The 16,157-nt window shown below is 47.8% G+C and overlaps 1 protein-coding gene across 3 annotated transcripts in view; it reads right to left on the bottom strand.

Moving 5' to 3' along the window:
• The window catches only part of TRPM7 (transient receptor potential cation channel subfamily M member 7), a 224,113-nt gene that overhangs the window by 41,651 nt on the left and 166,305 nt on the right, over window positions 1-16,157 (bottom strand). For all 3 annotated transcript variants that reach the window (XR_015050321.1, XM_085850121.1, XM_085850122.1), the window contains 5 exons: window positions 11,753-11,955; window positions 11,453-11,585; window positions 5,010-5,554; window positions 3,734-3,825; window positions 475-577 (listed from right to left, as the gene is read on the bottom strand). Coding sequence is in view for 2 of the 3 variants with exons in the window: in XM_085850121.1 (XP_085706247.1) it covers window positions 475-577; window positions 3,734-3,825; window positions 5,010-5,554; window positions 11,453-11,585; window positions 11,753-11,955 (1,076 nt within the window). In the remaining variant the exon portion in view is untranslated. The remainder of the gene's footprint in view (window positions 1-474; window positions 578-3,733; window positions 3,826-5,009; window positions 5,555-11,452; window positions 11,586-11,752; window positions 11,956-16,157) is intronic.

Here is a 16,157-nt window from a genome sequence, read left to right as displayed (position 1 = left end):
GTAAATCTCAGCAAGGCCACTCACACAGCGATATTCAAGAGCACTTGTACAATTACAAATTAATTCCACTGTATGAAACGCGTGAAAAGTTGAACATGAAATCAAGAAAAATGTAAAAAAAAAAAAAAAAGAATCCACATAAAATCAAATGATTTGATTACTTGTGTCAGAGGACATTATACATAGTCAGTGAATTCAGATCTAAAAGGACGCATTTGTTGATAGCATCTGGATCGTGCGAGAAAGATTATGTAACGCATATTACATTATCCATCACAAATTACCTTGTGTGGCGAAGTTAGTGCAACACAAATAAAGAAAGCATTCAGAATAGACGAATAAGACTCGATTCTTGAATTGTACTTCATTACAACTTTTGGCTTATGCACCCTCTAAATCACTGAAAGCGAATTCATCTGAACAGAAAATTAATTCTCAGGGAGTCACAACTTGTCTTAATATTGTTCATCTCACCAGGTGATTCATGTAAAAATGTGGGGCTGTGTTGGAGAGTCTGAAATGTGGGAACCAAAAGCCTAGAACTGTGAAGCTCCGCAGAACTTGCTGACAGGAGATCCTGAGATGGACAAGGAAAGTAAAAAAGTGAGGCAGAGTGAGGAGAGGGGAAGGCAGCGTAAAGGGAAAGGAAGGTAGCGTGAGGAGAAGGGAAGACAGCATGAGGAGAGGGGAAGGCAGCGTAAGGGGAAGGGAAGGCAGCGTAAGGGGAAGGGAAGGCAGCATGAAGGGAAGGGAAGGCAGCGTGAGGAAAAGGGAAGGCTGCATGAGGAGAGGGGAAGGCATCGTGAGGGGAAGGGAAGGCATCGTGAAGGGAAGGGAAGGCAGCGTGAAGGGAAGGGAAGGCAGCGTGAAGGGAAGGGAAGGCAGCGTGAAGGGAAGGGAAGGCAGCGTGAAGGGAAGGGAAGGCAGCGTGAAGGGAAGGGAAGGCAGCGTGAAGGGAAGGGAAGGCAGCGTGAAGGGAAGGGAAGGCAGCGTGAAGGGAAGGGAAGGCAGCGTGAAGGGAAGGCAGCGTGAAAGGAAGGGAAGGCAGCGTGAAGGGAAGGGAAGGCAGCGTGAAGGGAAGGGAAGGCTGCATGAGGAGAGGGGAAGGGAAGGGATGGCAGCGTGAGGGGACAAGTAGGTAAGTAAGGGCAATGAAACACACCCAAACAGCCAGATTATCTTTTTAACCGCCGGGTTCCATATAAAAGTGGGTGGGAGCATTTTAAACCCATGCTATTTCCATGGCAAAGGCCTGCCTCCATGCTCGCACATACAGCAACCTTTGCAACCCGAATCTGATTCGTAGATGCTACACTCTGGGAAAGCACTTTTAAATTCAAAAATAAATCGTCAGTCCTTAAAAGTCCTCTTAACAGAAGGGGCTTGGTGGGGGAGGAAGGGGAAGAGGTTGGAGAGAGAGGAAGGGGAGAGGATGGAGGGAAGGAGAGAGGGCGAGCGAGGAGGGGTGGGGGAATGAGGAGGAGGTGAGGAAGGGGGAGAGAGTGAGGAAGGAGGAGAGAGAGCGATGAAGGAGGGGTGAGGAGAGAGACGCCTCACCAAACATCACTATACACTCTGGGAGGGTGGGGGGGAGCTAGGAGGATGGGGTGTAGGGGGAAGTGGGTAGGGGGTTTTAGAGGAGGTAAGCATGAGGAGAGGGGTTTCTGGACTTGTGTCCGGTCGGGGCACTTGAGGGGGAAAGGGGGGAAGGGTTCTCGACTTGCGTTTGGCCATGGGGACTTGTGAAGAAGGGGGGAGGGGTAGTGCAGGATTGAACGAAATGGGGTATGTTTTAAAAAAGCACGTTAATGCAGCACGCAGAGACCGCCCGGAGATGTCCAAGGGGGATGGAGAGGGGAGGAGGTTTGAGAGAAGATAAGTGTGAGGGGAGGGGGAAGGAAGGCAGTGTGATGGGAAGGGAAGGCAGTGTGACGGGAAGGAAAGGCAGTGTGATGGGAAGGAAAGGCGGTGTGATGGGAAAGGAAGGCGGCATGAGGGGAAGGGAAGGGCAATACAACGTGCCCAAACAGCAACATTTTCTTTTTAACCACCGGGTTCCATATAAAACCAGGCGGGAGCATTTAAAACCCACACTGTCTATCTGGCAAAGGCCTGCCTGCATGCATGCTCGCACATGCAGTGACCTTTGCCCCCTCCGGTCGGCTCACTTTGAATCCGCTTCATACATGCTATACTACACTTTGGGGAAGCAGTTATAAATTCAAAATTACAGTCAGTCCTTAACAGTCCCCTTAACAGAAGGGGAGGTGTGGGAGAGAGAGAGAGAGAGAGAGAGAGAGGGAGAGGGGTGGGAGAGAGAGAGAGAGAGGGAGAGGGGTGGGAGAGAGAGAGAGAGAGGAAGGGAGAGGGGTGGCAGAGGGAGAGAGGGGTGGCAGAGGGAGAGAGGGGTGGCAGAGGGAGAGAGGGGTGGCAGAGGGAGAGAGGGGTGGCAGAGGGAGAGAGGGGTGGCAGAGGGAGAGAGGGGTGGCAGAGGGAGAGAGGGGTGGCAGAGGGAGAGAGGGGTGGCAGAGGGAGAGAGGGGTGGCAGAGGGAGAGAGGGGTGGCAGAGGGAGAGAGGGGTGGCAGAGGGAGAGAGGGGTGGCAGAGGGAGAGAGGGGTGGCAGAGGGAGAGAGGGGTGGTAAAGGGAGAGAGGGGTGGCAGAGGGAGAGAGGGTGAGAGAGAGAAGGGGAGGGAGAGGGGGGAGGGGGAGAGAGGGGATGTGAGAGGGAGGATTCTGGCAGATGTGACGCCCAGTTGAAAGTCCATCCGAGAGACTGCACACAATGATGAATCACCCTGCTTGTGAAACACTGAGATGACAGTTAATAGCTGAGTTGGGATACAAACCCAGGCAAGATAGGCTAGAGCGAGTGTGCGTACCTCTAAGATATCCTGCCGTGATGTGGTGATTCATTGCTTTGTAACAACTGAAAACATTTCTTACTCTTTGTAAACATCTAATTTTTCACTTTCCCAACTTTGGAAATGTCCCTACGGAGAACTGAGCTCCAGTATCACAATGGAAGCTTGTGGAGATCAAAGCTTGAGTAGCCAAGTGGCTTAGGCACTCAAGCAAGCACTCCAATGAGATGATTGAAGAAACTTTTAAAAGCGAAACATAAATTTTTTAAATATGCATCTATGAGTGACGAAGTGACAAGTCGTATAATGAAAGATAGGACAAAAAGGGGAAACGTCAAAATAAAATTTCACATTTTCAGCGAGCGAGCCACCGCCCGAGGGACCGCATGACAACGCTGGGCCAAACGCAGGTGAGTGGGGCCTGAACTGTGTTCAAGTCAATCGATATATTCATTGACAGTGTGAATACTTTTGCCCTGTATGGCCATGGCTTGAAAACAAACATCCAAGCTGCTTGTGGCGCTTACCAAGTGACAAGTACTCAAGCAAGCACTCCAATGAAATGGTTCATAAGGAACAGCTGGCTTGGCAAGTGATTAACAATCACCAAACTATCATATTAAACACACACCTCCCAGAGACGTCCGAAATTGGACAAATTAATACTTTTTTTTAGCAGTCGGAACTGCTGATAAGTTCAATTCCCGAGCTTAAATTTTGAAATTTGGCTCAGATTTAAGAGATTCTTGAGGTTACGGCAAAGTTTCTCAGTTTATTAACTTGTCCAAAGCTGAAGTGTTTCCACAAAATGTCAAGGGTATGTGATCAACATAACTCAACTAAAATCAGTTTTATTCACATCAAACACACCTGTGAGGCAGCGCCAGCCAGTTGCAGCTCATCAGAATTAACAGAACTACTCTGCCGCTGCACTATTGAGCGGCGTGCAGCTGTACCCAGTCCTGGGATTGGGGGGAGGTAGATAAGTACAGCTCATTCAGATCACCATGTCGGTTGTAAAACATCATCTCAGAACGCAACAGTTGGACCAGAGTGATACATATGACAATCATTAAAGATCAATACATCAGTGAGTCATTCAAAATCATTTGCAATTCCAGACATCCCTTTAATCAAGGAACATGCATGTTTATAGGAAACAAGATGAGGTGCCATGACTTTGGTCCACCACTGACAGATTAAGGAGGCATCTGCACGTAGAGAAACGCACGCAAATCACCGCAAAAAGAACCAGAGGTGTGTGAACCCACAGTGTGCAATGCTATCTCTGGGAATGATCAAAAGGTGCACAAGAGGAAGTGAAGACCAGTTATTCAGCCCAAGATACTGAAATCTGGCAAAATAAATAAATAAAAGGATTGTCACCATCAGTGTTTGGGGGTGGCAAAAGGGGGAGGGAGTGAGGGACGATCACAAGAAACAAATCCCCTAAAACCACAACCTTTCCATCTTGCCGACAAACCCCAGGCCTTCGGCACCACTGGAAGCCACATACCGCAACTTTCTGGCAATCCATAGGCTTTGCCAGTGCCAGCAAGCACTGTAGCTCGCCCTTTATGTGCATGGACACCTGTAAAGTTGGCAGTTTCGACCCTGCCATCAATATCACCCCCATTGCTTCTTGGGCTGAAGGCAGTCTTTGAGCCACCAGTAATGTGCCAAGGACTATGCTCAACAGGTACATCCAAAAAGACATCATCATCATCATCATCATCATCATCAGGGGAAAAAGCAGTGTTGGTGTAGCAACTCTCATCCACAACCGAGGCGTCATCAGACTTCTTACTTCTGTACCTACTACAAGCAAACAATGCTGGCAAATGCCAGCGTGCTGTAATGCCGCTCCGCTTTGGCTGTGAACTGAGCTGTCCCATGTCTTCATTAAAGAGTTGTGTAGTGCTTACACTTACTGTGCTGCGTAGCGAGGATCGTGTGCTAATAGGAAGGCCAAAAGAAGCCTGATCAGGGCTCCAGGGAAGTGAAAATGAGAGCCGAGGTGATTGACAGCTTGCAGCAGAATCACCCTCCCCACTGGGGAAGGATGACCACTGGCAAGAGAGGAAAGAGGGAGGCAAGGGATGGTAGTGTGTGATAAGATGTGGAGGGGCTTTTGAGATGTTGGTACCTTGTTCATCGCTGCAGTCTCTATCGATCTCCTCTGCCGCTTTGTTTTCTCTCTCTGACAAAAGCAATGTGCTTTCAGTCGGCAGTGCCTTGTCAGTGGCATTTTTTATGGTGGCTCCATGTTTCAACTCATTGAAGTTCATCAAAGCGGGAGGTTGCGATTCCATGCCCAAGAATGGCAACAAGCCGGAGTGTGGGAGTCGCTGTCTTCCCTTTTCACACCTATCAGGGCTGTGCCTTGGTGGGAAAGCCAGGGGAGAACTGAAAAAAAGGTTGGATTTATTCACCCCACTATGAGCCACTTGCGGTACCGCAGATGTCCGTGGCTCGTCCTCTCCCCCAACACCAGATGCTCCCCATGCCCTGGAAGATGGCTCCAATGTTGCAGGAGAGCGGTTAATGGCCGATAGCACACGTAGGGTGTCTATTGTAAGGGCAGATAGGTCCTGAAGATGTCCCAGCTGCGTGTCCAAGCTCTGCATACTCTGCTTTATATACAGCACACGTTCACTCACTTCCTTCACCTGCATTGACATGGCATCCACTCTATACAAAGTGCCACCAATGGAAGGAAGAGAGGGAATGGGAGATTGGAAAGTGTAGGCAAGAAAATAATGTGCCTTGGCAACAGTTTATTAAACAATGTCTCACAAACATGAAATGCTACGATTTTGGCAGATGTGTCCACACCTTAACAATCACTCAATCCAGGAGAGAGAAGGCAAATGTTTTTGCAAAAAAAAAAAACTTGGTTTAAAGCAAAGTACTCTAACTTTTCATACTTTATCTTTATATTAAGTTAAGCCGATGACTGTGCCATATAGCATGGAATGCTGCTCACCAAAATCCAAAGGTTGTTTTATCTTTATATCACATATTTCATCATCAGATTTGTATTCACACCTGACAATGAGGTGATGATGAAATTTATCATGACAGTGCATCATGCCAATGGATAAAAGGAAAACAATAAACGTTTAATTCATTGAACATGCACAGAAAGAAAATGGAAAGATTCAGGTGTGTTTACTTGGTAAGAACTGAAAATTGACGTTCTAGGACTCACTGATCATTTTGTAGGCTCTTGAATTCATTGATATACATTAGGTATAATCTGGCAGGGTACGTCACCATGCAAATACATAATTATTTGAGTCTGTGTCAATCCAGTCAATGATGATTGGAATATTTTGGTTATTTTGCAAGAATATTGCACTCAAAGTGAGTGAAAGCAAAAAAAGAAAACTGGAACAGAACTCTTCGCCATCACAACGTCGACCAATATGCTTCAGCCCACATCATTACATCATTATAGATACTTGTACCAAGTTTGATTTAAATTCCTTCAGCTGTTCTCAAGTCTCACATTTTTACCTGCCATGACCTCTGTCCTTTGATGCCAAAATATAATCAGTTCATCTTTGCATCATGATGTCGAACTACTTAAACCAAGTTTGGTCAAAATCCCATCATTCGTTCACATGTTAGCGCAGTAACACAATTTTTACCGAGCAGGACTCTGACCTTTGACCTCTTGACCCATAACCTAATCATTTTATCTTGAGCTCATTATACATAACTGTAACAAGTTTGACTTAGATCCCTTCAGCCATTCTTAAGTTATCATGGAAATGAAAACTTATCATGGACACTCGGATAGACAGACGGACAACCCGGAAAATTAATGCCTCCGGCGAGTTCATCAGCGAAGTCAGAGGGTAGCTTCTCTTCATTTCTCTTCTCTTCTCTCTCTGTTTTTTTTGTTTTACTGCTTCTCCAATTTAGTTCCCTCTGCTCCCTCAGCCGACCATCTCAATGTCTCGAGAATGTTCTTTCAGTGATGCTCCAGAATGTTAGCCTTTGTTCTTCCAGCGATGCTGCTCCTGGTTAGACTTCCAAAATCCGGAGTTACCACCCACCTCTACTCTTTTGTTCTTCTCGTCTCGCATCTGTGGAACTCCCTTCTAGAGGCAGTATAATTGCATTCTTCATTCCATTGCTTCAAGAAAACGGTGCACCACCATCTCATGCCACCCTCCCATCGCCACCTGTCATCTTCACTACTCCTATTTACAATACCTCACTGAACCCTCTTTTATACAGGATAATGTTTCCTCCCCTTCTATCTTGCTTGTTCTTGCCCTTGCTTGTGTCCACACATAGCCTCACTCGCCCCAGTTAGTACAATGTCTTTTTACCATGTCAACTCACTTCCTCCCTGAGTGTATATATATATATATATATATATATATATATATATATATATATATATATATATATATATATATATAAATATATATATATATACATGTTTTAAGCAGTATTTTTTACTTTCGAAAGTTTTCCTCAATTTTATTGCAGTGAGACAATTATTTATTTTTGTTTGTACTTTGTGAGAACATCAATTTGCATCCAAATTGCTTTGCTGAAATGGTGAATATGTACTTCTGTGTAAATACATATGAAACTAGAAGGGCATTCGGTGGAGTGCATACTTCCGCCATGTAATGCCTGATACACGAGAATATATCTGGCCCAATACATTTTTGAAATATCATGCTATATATCATTTTTGGCCCTAATCTCTCAATGGTGAAGAATCACTTAAAAAATTAAATAATTCAGCTATCCAGATCCAGATTCGGATATTCACCAAAATCGAACCAATTCGTCGTGGTCACACACCAAACGTGTTCACCAAGTTTTGTCCGAATCTGTCTACAACTTTTTGAGTATTGTGATATATCTCATTTTTGGCCCTTTCTTTCAATGGTGAAGAATCACTTTAAAAATTCTAGTAGTCGGTTCCACATGTGGATCTTCACCAAAATTGAATAAAGTCTTCCTTGTCACACACCCAACCGGCCAACCAAATTTCATCTGGATCCGTCCCCAACTTTTTGATATATCCTGCACACATACAAACAAGACAAACAAACACACGGGTGAAAACATAAGGTGGCGGAGGTAATTAAATGAGGCTGCGGCTAACTTCTGCATCATTTATATTGCAAGTTGACTGATTTAAGGAATTATAAGAATTTACATGATTTAGCCTGGTGTTGGCATAGTGGTTAGGGTAGCGGCTTGGGATCCAAAAGGTCCTGAGTTCAAGCACCGTTGGCCGCTTGAATTAATACACACCAGGGGGTTGACTCAGCCTGTCATCCTTCCGAGGTCGGCAAAGTGAGTACCAGTGTACTGGGCCCGGTGTATGCCCCGGTTAGAATAGGTGTACCATATCCCTGTGTATTAAGAGGTGACCAGGGTTGCATCAGGAAGGGCATCCGGCGTAAAACCTGTGCCAAATAATTATGCGGATCATAACGGATGATCCACTGTGGCGACCCCTAACGGGAGCAGCCAAAAGAAGAAGAAGAAGAAAAGAATTTACATGATTAGAGACATAAAAAGTGGTGAAGTTAATTAAGGCCTAGGTCACATTTGCCACGGCGGTCGTGGGGTCTCCAAAATCTGCGGCCACTAGCAATTCTACGGCGGCCGCAGTATTTCCACGGTCACACAATGTAGCAGTCACATATGTTTTTATTTTTCAGGGAGCCGCACGGCGTGTTTATAAAGTGTGGAGACCAAAAACGTGGGGGTGCCGTACGGTCTTTGATTTGATGTCGCACGGTGACCTTTGGGCGTCGCTGCGGCAGCAATATAATTTTCAAGGCAGACGCAAGGAGACCTCAAGGTGCCCGCAAGGCGACCGCAGGGAGGCCTAAGGCGAACGTGCGGCCAGACGGACGGTAATGAGTGGGTATATATACCAGTCCTTTTTTTACTGAAATAAAAATATACCAGTATATATAACTGAATATACTATAACTATAATATACCGTGGTGCCCCCAGAATCCGAACGGCCAAGCTGTTTGAACAAATTGGAATCCGAACAATTTTTTCGAGAAAATTTTGCCCTAAAAACCCAATACATTTTAAAAAACCGAACAAAATGTAGCGTTCATGTTTGTTCACGTGTCTCCCCCACCTGTTCGACCCGCATATTCGCGCTTTGTTCATTCAGTTGGTCGGTGGAAGTACTCAGTCACATTTGCTCTACGGCAAGGATAAGGTGGCTGTACGCCCTCTGAATTGACAAACGTGCGGCGGCCGCAGAGAAACTGAGGTGGCCTCAGGGTGGCCCTACGCCGTTTGGCTATATTTTACAGGCCGTAGGGGCGCCGTGGAATTATAATTGCAGAGTTATGACTTTTTTCATTTCTACGCTCGCCGTAGCAATTCGACAAAGCCAAGCTATGACGTAGATGTGTTCCACGTCGACCGTACGTAGGGCGTACGGTGGGCTTGCGTTTTCCGTGCGGCTGCCATAAGCTCTTCTTAATGAAAAATGAATTTTCCCAACCCCCAAAAAATTACGGCACCCCCACGTTTTCGGTCTCCACAATTTATAAACACGCCGTGCGGCAACCCGAAAAATAAAAAGATGTGTGACTGCTACATTGTGTGACCGCTTTATAATTGCGAGTGTCCGTACATTTTGTAGACCCTCCGGCCGCCGAGCCAAATGTGACAGGCCTTACCTCGTGTTTTCACCTTCATTTGTGATGTTTGTTTTTTTTAATCATCTTGTGTTTTAATTAATAACAAAAAAAGCAATCCGATCACGTGGTGTGACGGACTGTCGGGCAAGGATTGAATTTCACAGCAAAACCGGTTGTAATTTTTAATATCTATGATTACGTCAGCCCGATGCGCTTGATGAAAGTGATTGTGGTTCTGTGGGCATCATGTTTGATGAGTTTCCCTGGGGGCAGCGCTCTCGCAGAGTGCGCGAGAGATCGAAACCCAGGCCAGAGCTCGAGCCTGTGTGGGCCTTTGGATGGGGCGATTGTTCCAGTTTACATACAATACACCGCCACCGAAGGTCAGTTACTCATCCTATTTTACCTTAAACATGGGGAATTTCAGTTTAAAGTGTCTTGAAAGTGGGTTTTCTTTGGGTCCACGAATGGATTAATTCACTTTGCATTATTTCTTATTGGGAAAATATTTTTTGAATCCGAACATTTTGCAATCCGAACAACCTCCTGGAATGAATTAAATTCGGATTCTGGGGGCACCACTGTGTATAGGCAAACAACTATACTCCGATCTCGAGCGGTAGCACACGGTGGACGCACGGTCGATGCAGACTGCCACGGAGGCCGTATGTAGGTGCACGGCGAGGGTAGGGGAACCGTGTGTCGACCTTGCGTTGCCCACAGGTAGTCACACAGACCGCAAGGCCACCATACGGCGACCGTGTAAATAGTGTGGCCGCCGTAATTTTTTGAGGGTTGGGAAAATTCATTTTTCATTGAGAAGAGCTTACGGCAGCCGCACGGAAAATGCAAGCCCACCGTACGCCCTATGTACGGTCGACGTGGAACACATCTACGTCATCACTTGGCTTGTCTAATTGCTACGGCGAGCGTAGAAATGAAAAAAAGTTATAACTCCACGATTTCATTCCACGGCGACCCTACGGCCTGTAAAATATAGCCAAACGGCGTAGGGCCACCCTGAGGCCACCTCAGTTTCTCTGCGGCCGCCACACGTTTCTGTCAATTCAGAGGGCGTACGGCCGCCTTATCCTCGCCGTAGAGCAAATGTGACTGAGGCCTAACCATGCCTTCGTCCTTTGGATCGAAGCACTCAAAAAAGAAAACAAACAACCAACCAAACAAATAAAACAAACCTTGGATCTCCACTCTTAATGGTAAAAAGATGATTTTGCAACAAAAGGCCAAATTAAACTACAACACAACATTACCAGGTTTATAAAATTTTGAGTTGTTACAAAACATTGGATGGTTTTATTGTCATTGTTAATTATGCCAAAACAGCTTTCATGACTTGATAATAACTAATGCTAAAAAACAGACATCTTCATTTATAGTTCTTATTTTTCTCAGATAGTCCTGTTTTGATATATTTGCACCGATATTGTAAATGTTCATATTTTAACTTCCTGCTGACAATAGAAAGTGTCTCGAAATGTAAAGTCTGCAATGAAGCAATTGACCTAACTCATATAGACTTTAACTTGTGATTTAAAAAAAAACAAGGGTATAAAGTTTGCCTGATAAATTACATTAATAAGAGTTTCTATCATTAGAAGAACCAAAAACACTGTGAAGATTGCATTTGTTAAACTTGGAAACCTCAAACCTAATACTTGCTGAAACCTGCAGTCCAAACTCTGTACACGACAATGCATGTTTAGCCTGATAATGTATTCATCAATGCTTTTAAAGACCAGCAAGATGAACTTTGGATGCATCATAGACACGGACTGCATAGCCAGTTAAATACTAGACATACATTTGGACAATTTTTGAGCTCTGAAACACAACCACCAATTGTGCTGATGATATAGCAAAAAACAACTTTGCATACAAGCACTGTGTTTACAAAATGTCTCCAAAATTCAATACCGTTCTGAGGTTACACGGATGCGCTCATCACTGCTCCCATCAAAACGCTCCTGCTTTTCATGGAAGTACATGTTCACACAATGCTCCTCAAATTCATGCAGATTCTTGAGGTCTTCCTCATTCAGGTAGAGCTCTGGCAAAAACGAACAACCATCTTGGTCAGCCTGTTTTCTTGGCAACCAACAAATAAGTTCATTTTTTTCTCAACAGTAGTCAAGATTTAGCAATATTGTCAACCTTTTTTTTCCCAGAAAGGGAAAGCGATTGAAAGAACAACTAAAGATGAGCAACGTTACTTACTGAGCCAGCCATGCTTGTCTGCAATCTTGTGTGTGGAGCCACTGCGACAGCGCCGGCACAGAGACGAGACGCAGTGTGCCAGATAGCTGAGGCCAATGAGCGGAGGAGGCAAGATAGGCTTCTGGTAATAATACATTGTGAAAACATAACGATGGAACTTCCACAGCTTGTCTGAAATGTTCTTTGCCTCCAAGTAGATATTGCTGTAAATAAGAAAAAATTTTTTTTTTAATGAAGATATATATTGTTGTGGTTGACCAAATTCGCAAACCACCATTCAGGTCCCTTAAGTGAGATATCTCGGTAAGTATATGTGTAGTTAGGCCCAAACCCGTTGTCTGGAGGGAATAAATGTCATTCATGAGGGCTGCGACTCTTCAGGATAGCCGTTTTTCTTTTACTATCTTTATTTTGGATCAACCGCCATTATTACCACCACCAACCACGTCTCAACAGCCATCACAACAACAACCACCAACCACAACGCCGCTTCACCACAACCGCCACGACCTTTACCGTCACAACTCGCCACCATCGCATCACCGTCATCTCGCGCCACTCGTGGGCACCGATGCTGGACTCGTGTAAGGCGCGCACCGTGCAGCGTGTTCAAAAGCATCGCGGACTTTCCGAAGAAAAACGGATCAAAAACGACTCACGCCCACTTTTGTTCCGTCCAATCGGTGAGCGAGGGGCGGTTTGGCCCCGCCTCCAGGGCGTTGGAGGGCGGTCGCTATATGCAAATTCATGGATCAAAAAGCATTCACGCCCACTTTTCCTCGGGCCAATGGGGAGCCAGCAAGAGAGGTGAAAGGTCGGAGGCAGAGGGTCAAAGATGAAGGAGCGAGGCCACGGGGGATATAAGGGGCCGCGTTCGTCAGTCGAGGCAGTTGAGTTCGCAGGAGGAAGAGTGCAGTTCAGTTCGCAGGAGGAAGAGTTCAGTTCGCAGGAGGAAGAGTTGAGTTGAAGCGTCAGTTCAGTGCAGTTGGGAGTTTGCGGAGTCGGAGTGAAGAGGACGGAGCTGTGGAGAGGCAGAGGCGGCGAAGGCGGACGAGGGGGTGCTCGCGTCGGATTCGAGGAACTGCGGAGAGAAAGGCCGGCGGCGCGACCGAGGTCGTGGTGGAGAGTGAAGTCCCGGTCCGGAAACGCACGCGGTGGATTTGCCGATCCCGCGGACGGACAAAGTTTAGGCAGGATAATGGATTTGGACCGGACGGGTTCTCCACGCGATCGTGTGTGTTGGGCTCCAATGGGCAAAGCACATGTGTTCGCGTGGGGAACCCCTCGAGACGTGGGGCTTGTGTTTTTTTATGCGCACGGTGACGTCATGGCTGCACGTGGGGTTGGAATCCGGCAGGAGGGGTATCCCTGCCGGATGGTACCGTCCAAGGAGGGACGAGGAACACGTGCAGCTGCATGACGTCACGGGCAGGTGTAAAGTGCGCGAGTTGCCGCGCAGGTGCTGCGCATGTAAAAAAAAAAACAAAAAAAAAACAAGCCTCACTTTCGGGTGCACAGGATTCCTGGGCAAGGGGTGGAAGACCCCCTTACCTGGGCACAGGATGGAAACTAGTTAGGGGGAAGGGTTAGCTTAGTTAGACCGACTTCATGGGGCAGGGGTAAGTCCTCATGGAGTCCGTGGGATGTATTAGTTAGAGGGATTGTAGCCAGATGTAGGTTGGGTAAATAATTTTTGGGATTATTTGGAGACAGCGACAGACTTTGAATGTGTAGTGGGGACGTAGCTTAGCTACGTAGTGTTAAAAGGAACGTGCTGTAGTTTAAGGGACGACGTGGGGGCACTAGTTAGTTAGGGGATGTAGTTAGGAGGATGGCAGAGTTCAGCGGTGTGTGTGTTGAAGAGTTGGTGAGTTGTGAGGTGAGTACTTGTTGAGTGAGTGAGGCCAGCGGGTCTGAGTGAGTGGAGCGAATGGGGAATGCATGGTGCGATGAGTGATTGGGGGGAGGAGTGACTCCCGCCCAAGGGACCCCGGGGTCAGTGTAGACCGAGTTAGGGGGTTAGTCAAATTGAAAAATGGAAGTCGTTTTGTTGTTGGTGGGGAAGTAGGCTCGAAACCCGTTTGGAGGGGTGCAGGAGCCCTGTTGACGGGCTTGGGAGCGTGGCTGCGAAAGGTGAGTATCGCTGAGTGGGTACCCCGGGCACCAGGCTAGTCGGCCGTGGTAGGCCAAGGGCCCATGGGGGGCCGGGATAGAGTAGTGGGCACGGGTGCGCCTGCTTGGTGCGGGGGCCCGGGGCGCCATTAGCCGCGTGGGCAGTGTTGTGGGCACGGGTGACCCTCGGAAAGGGGCCTGGGAAGCCAGCCTGCCACGTGTGCGTTTCAGGGGAGGTGCCATGGGGGGCACTCCCCGGTGTTAGGGAGCTGGTAGGCTCGGAGGCAGTGTAGTGCCCGGGGGTGCCATAGCGGGAGATTCGGCAGAGGGTCGTGCCTGCCAAAGGGAGCCACATGTCCCAGCCATGAGACCGTGTGAGGGCACGGAGAGAAAATTGGGGGGGCGAGGCCCGAAATTGTGAGGACACCAACACAGGCGACGGGAATCTGGGTTGTTAGAACCAATAGTTTAAGCGAGAGGCGCTTGTTGAAAGCCCCGGGGTAGTTTAACAGTTAAATGGTTAGGGTAGATTACGAGATGTACCCCTCCGCACCATCCATCCCCTCGCTCTCGTTGTGGGCCGCTGGACCCACTTTGGGTTAGATCGCCGAACTCTGGGGAGGCCATCCTGAGGCTTCGTTGGGCCTCGACACAGGACGCTAGCTCTCCCTTGTTCCCCTCCGGGAAGGGAACGTAGGGGTGGGGAGTAGGCTAGGTGACAGGATAGGTTAGCCAAACAAGGACGATAAAGGGGGTTAGGGGACGATTTATAGTGGGGAGTTAAAAAAAAAAAATTAAGTTGGGGCTAAATTGGGGTTTGACAAATTAAGGGAGTGGGTATGTACAGTGACAGGCAAAGGCGATAGGTGGGAGGGAGACAGGTAGGTAGGTCCGAGCCTGCCTTCCAAGTGGCCAGCACCACCGCACTCCCTCCACCAACCTCCACGGAACGGCAAAGGCCGGCCAACTTCATCTGCAGCTGCTGTGCTGCAAGGCCTGTGCCGGCCCACTTCATCTGCCGGCTGGCTGTTTTTCTTCAAGGCCAGTGCCGGCCAGTTCATCTGCCGGCTATGTTTGCCTGCAACGGCCTTCTTCTGCGGGCTGTGTTTGCCTGCTGCCTTTGCCATGCCCACTGCCCACGTTCACCAGCCCCGTTCAATTTTTGCTTCCCCCCCCCCCCTGTTCATTTCCATGTGCGCCAGGATCCGCAAGGCAACAGTTTGCAAGCTGCGAGAACTGCCCTGTTGGCAGCTACAACACGGGCCTGCAGTGGCGGCCCGTGCACCGTGTTTGCGTCCATCCATTCATCCATCCATTCGTTGTGTTCATTGCGTGTGCCACTTGAGCTGGCACGGAGACTGCATTTGTGCAGCCCATGCACCGTTGTGGTTCACTGCGTTCAGGTCAAAAGGGAAGGCCTTGGACTGCGTGTGAGCAGCCAGCCACGTTCCCTGTCACCTGCATTGTTTGAGTCAGAGACTGCATGCGAGCAGCCTGGCTCCCTGCTAACTGCTTTTCTTTTGCAGAGTTCATTGATCCTGGGCCATGGTTTAGTGTAAAATTTGTAAGTTAAGGTTAAGATGTACTGTAAATATGAGTGCGCCCCCGGCATGTCCGTCCAAGCGCCGGCAATTTTATTTAAGTCGTCCGTGTGAGTGAGTTTGTTTAGGTAGTTACGCAGCCCTCAGGTTATTTATTTTGGGGACACGAATACCATGAATGTCGCACTCAGGGATCCGTAGGTAAAATGTACTAGGGGAAAACTACACATGATGGCACACGAAAATTTGACGACTCGGGACGAGTCTGTAAAAAGGGGAGGGGGTAGTGTTGTGGTTGACCAAATTCGCAAACCACCATTCAGGTCCCTTAGGTGAGATATCTCGGTAAGTATATGTGTAGTTAGGCCCAAACCCGTTGTCTAGAGGGAATAAATGTCATTCATGAGGGCTGCGACTCTTCAGGATAGCCGTTTTTCTTTTACTATCTTTATTTTGGACCAACCGCCATTATTACCACCACCAACCACGTCTCAACAGCCATCACAACAACAACCACCAACCACAACGCCGCTTCACCACAACCGCCACGACCTTTACCGTCACAACTCGCCACCATCGCATCACCGTCATCTCGCGCCACTCGTGGGCACCGATGCTGGACTCGTGTAAGGCACGCACCGTGCAGCGTGTTCAAAAGCATCGCGGACTTTCCGAAGAAAAACGGATCAAAAACGACTCACGCCCACTTTTGTCCCGTCCAATCGGTGAGCGAGGGGCGGTTTGGCCCCGCC

The sequence above is a fragment of the Eptatretus burgeri genome, chromosome 12, assembly GCF_056783735.1.
Source record: "Eptatretus burgeri isolate ZD-2024b chromosome 12, Ebu_testis_v1, whole genome shotgun sequence".
Lineage (NCBI taxonomy): Eukaryota > Metazoa > Chordata > Myxini > Myxiniformes > Myxinidae > Eptatretus > Eptatretus burgeri.
The sequence above is the reverse complement of the archived record's forward strand: the minus strand, read 5'-3'. Positions and strand labels throughout refer to the sequence as shown.